The following is a 3,205-nucleotide window of genomic DNA, read 5'->3' as shown; positions in this document are numbered from 1 at the left end:
TGGTTCTCTCAGGCTCTCTTTCTCTCAGGCATGGAAGAGGAAGATGGATGTGAGTGGTGCTGCGTTAAAGGGAATTAGGGATTTGGATATTTTATTACTAGATTAAAGGATAAATTGGTAAAAAGAAGCATTACTGAATTCTTTTTTTGGTTTGGTTCAGTTTTTACTAAATCAACCAAAAATCGAACCGAATTGATCGATTTAATTAAACTAAAAAAAGAAAAAAAGGTTTTTTTTTCGATTTTTCATTCAATTTGTTTAATTTTCAGTTTAGGTTTGCCATAAATTTTGGTCCAATCCTACAAGTTACATCCCTATAATTGACCGTGTTTTTGGTAGTATTTCAGTATGAAAGTTCAACAGCTCTACGGTGGTTTGATTTTTGGACCCAAAAGCCGTTTTTGTATGAAGAGAAAAAAAAAAAAAGAAAGAAAGAAAACACTTATTTATCAGGTTCAGGTCATCATAATTGGTACGGCAGGGTAGCTAATTAGCTCTAAGCTTTTGTCGTAACCAAAATTCCAACGTGCGCTAATAGTCTGCCAATTGTTGTAATACTTTTGATGAGCCTGGATCATTATGTTGAATAATCAACCATCATGAGTCTCATCGAAACAAAATATAGTTTTTAAAAAAATGAAAGGAAAAGGGTAATTGTGACAGAATATGCAATCATATAATACAATTTTAGAATGACAAAATATGCATCGTTCTATTCATTATCACTGTTCCCATCCAAGAATAATAGTTTGAATGACTTTGAGCAATTTTAATTGGATAACATTTAGTTATACTTTTTATATTTAGAGTAATTAAATTTATTTAAAATTAAAATTAAAATTTATATTTGATATAATATTTAAAATGAGATCGATATTAATAAAAAAAATGGTATTATTTAAAAAAAAGACTAATTAAATACTGCTACTCGAATAACCTCTTAAATTAAATAATTAAAAATAATATTAATGCTTTGTTTTAGTTTAATTTTATTTTGAGTCTTACAAAATATCATATAAATATTTAATTATTATTTATTGGACCATATATATCATAAAAATTAATTTAAAAATCAATGTGAAATTTGTTGTTCTAATACTTGATCTCAACCCAATTTAAATTTTATATCATTTTCAATTATTTCATTTAATAGGTTACAGTTACATTATCCAAGTAATAATATTAATTGGTTTTTTATAAACACATACAATATATTTTTTTTAAATATTAATAACTAACTGTTCGTATTCTAACATAATTTTACAAATATTAAGAAACTTTTACAAAAAGTAATATTAATTTAACAAATCTCACAATAAAAAAAAAATGTTGGAGTTTTCTTAGCCCTTGCTAATATCACCGAACCAAGACACAGCTGATAGATGTCAACATATACATTTTTTTCTCCGAACCAAATAATTTCTGCTGATTATTTTTTCCCTTCTTTTTTATTTTTTTGAAAAAAAAAAAAAAGCTTGTTGTCTAAGTAGAGCTAGCAATTCATTTTCTGAGAAGGTCCGTTGGTAGTGAAGCTAAGGAAACCTTCCAAATCTTTATCTCGCCATCAAGTGATCCACTGAAGACCGAAACGATATCGTTTTGGGAATCTTCATCTTGATGACGCACTTGTACTGATGCTGCTAACGACTTCACTGGTTTCCGGTGACCGTCAAGAACCGCCAGGCAGCAGAACTTCCCACCAAAACCCCGCTTCCAAATCCTGACCGTCCGATCAGCTGATCCACTCAGCAACAAATCAGAGACGTTAATCAAGCACAGTATAGCCTTCTGGTGTCCCCTGAGGGCCCCACTAACCACCATGTGATTGGCGCTATCCTCTCTCTCCCACACCAATATAGAACGGTCGCACGCACCCGAAAATAGAACCGAACCATCGTCGTTTAACGCAAGCGCATTAACCGCTGAACGGTGCTTCTCCAACGTCGCCACCAGCGCGTGACGCTTCTCCCCGTTGGCTCTTGCCCAGACCCTTATTCTCCTGTCTGCGGATCCAGTATAGACGGTTCCATCTTTGGATACTGCGACCGCGTTGACCGCGTCCTCGTGAGCCTTCACTGACTCCAAACAACGTAGGTCCGAGACTCGCCACACCTTGAGGGTTTTATCCCATGAAACGGAGTATATAAAATCGTTAAATTTTGAGACGGCGAGTCCGGTAACGGCGTCTGCGTGCTCAATCCATAACCGCTTGTGGTGGCGGCGCACCGTGACGTAGTTCTTGGGGAAGAGGAAACGGCGTAGACGGTCGTTGGTGGTTGGAAGAGCAGTTAACATGCGGTGTTTATTAGAGTTCCATACGCGGATCTTGCAGTCTTGGTGGGTGGTGAAGACCATTCCATTGCAGAAGGTGATGGCCTTGGTGGAACCTGAAGACGGATATTCTGAGTTTAGAGTTTGGAGGGTGGCGCACGTGTTAAGATCGTAGACATTGATTTGGTGTGCGGTGGCAGCGTAGAGGAGGTGGCCGTGGAGAGCGAGGGAGGTGACGGGGCGAGAGTGTTCCCGTTGAGGTTGCAGTGTGAAGGTGGTTTGGCAATGGTGGGAGACTGAGAAGTTAAGGTTTTGAGGTGTGAGTTTCTGAAGAGAAGGAAGGGATGGGAGGGTCTGTATGGAGAGGTCGCTGAGTAGGGTGGGGGTGGTGCTGCTACTGCTTTCTTGAGAGGTTGTGGAAGAACTGAGAGCTTCGGATCCGGAGGAATAATACCTGCTGCTACTTGTGTCTATGGGGATGGTGGATTGCTGCGTAGCGGTGGCCGTGGAGCATGTTTTTAGCCACGATTGAATCCGCATGCTGCTCATGCTGTCAGCTTTTAATGGATAAGGTATAGTGGTGAGAACAAATACAGATGATGATGATTATAATTCAATGGAAATAACTAAGCTATGGTTTGGAGAATGGGACGATGATGGAGGTGCAAAGAGGTTACGATGGGTCCTAGGTTCTAATAGGACAGTCAAGGGTATCCTCTTTAATTATTTATTTATTTTATGCATAGAAATAGGGAGCATTTAACTACTCTGATCTGCTGCCGGAGCTACATCACAAAAAGACATATTTTCAGGGTTGGGAGAACCAATAACAAATTTTCCACTTAATTTTTTGCAACTAAGATAGATATACCCTAAAGTCTAAACTCTAAATTCGCTTATCAAAATTAATTTATTATAATTAAAAAGATATATT

The 3,205-nt window shown here is 37.5% G+C and overlaps 1 protein-coding gene across 1 annotated transcript; it reads right to left on the bottom strand.

Moving 5' to 3' along the window:
• Positions 1–1,463: 1,463 nt before the first annotated feature.
• On the bottom strand, positions 1,464–2,993 carry LOC107481841 (protein JINGUBANG). Its single transcript, XM_016102166.3, has one exon. The coding sequence runs from the start codon at positions 2,818–2,820 to the stop codon at positions 1,501–1,503; it is 1,320 nt and encodes a 439-aa protein (XP_015957652.1). The 5' UTR covers positions 2,821–2,993; the 3' UTR covers positions 1,464–1,500.
• Positions 2,994–3,205: the final 212 nt, after the last annotated feature.

Source organism: Arachis duranensis, chromosome 3 (genome assembly GCF_000817695.3).
Source record: "Arachis duranensis cultivar V14167 chromosome 3, aradu.V14167.gnm2.J7QH, whole genome shotgun sequence".
Classification (NCBI taxonomy): Eukaryota; Viridiplantae; Streptophyta; class Magnoliopsida; order Fabales; family Fabaceae; genus Arachis; species Arachis duranensis.
The sequence above is the reverse complement of the archived record's forward strand: the minus strand, read 5'-3'. Positions and strand labels throughout refer to the sequence as shown.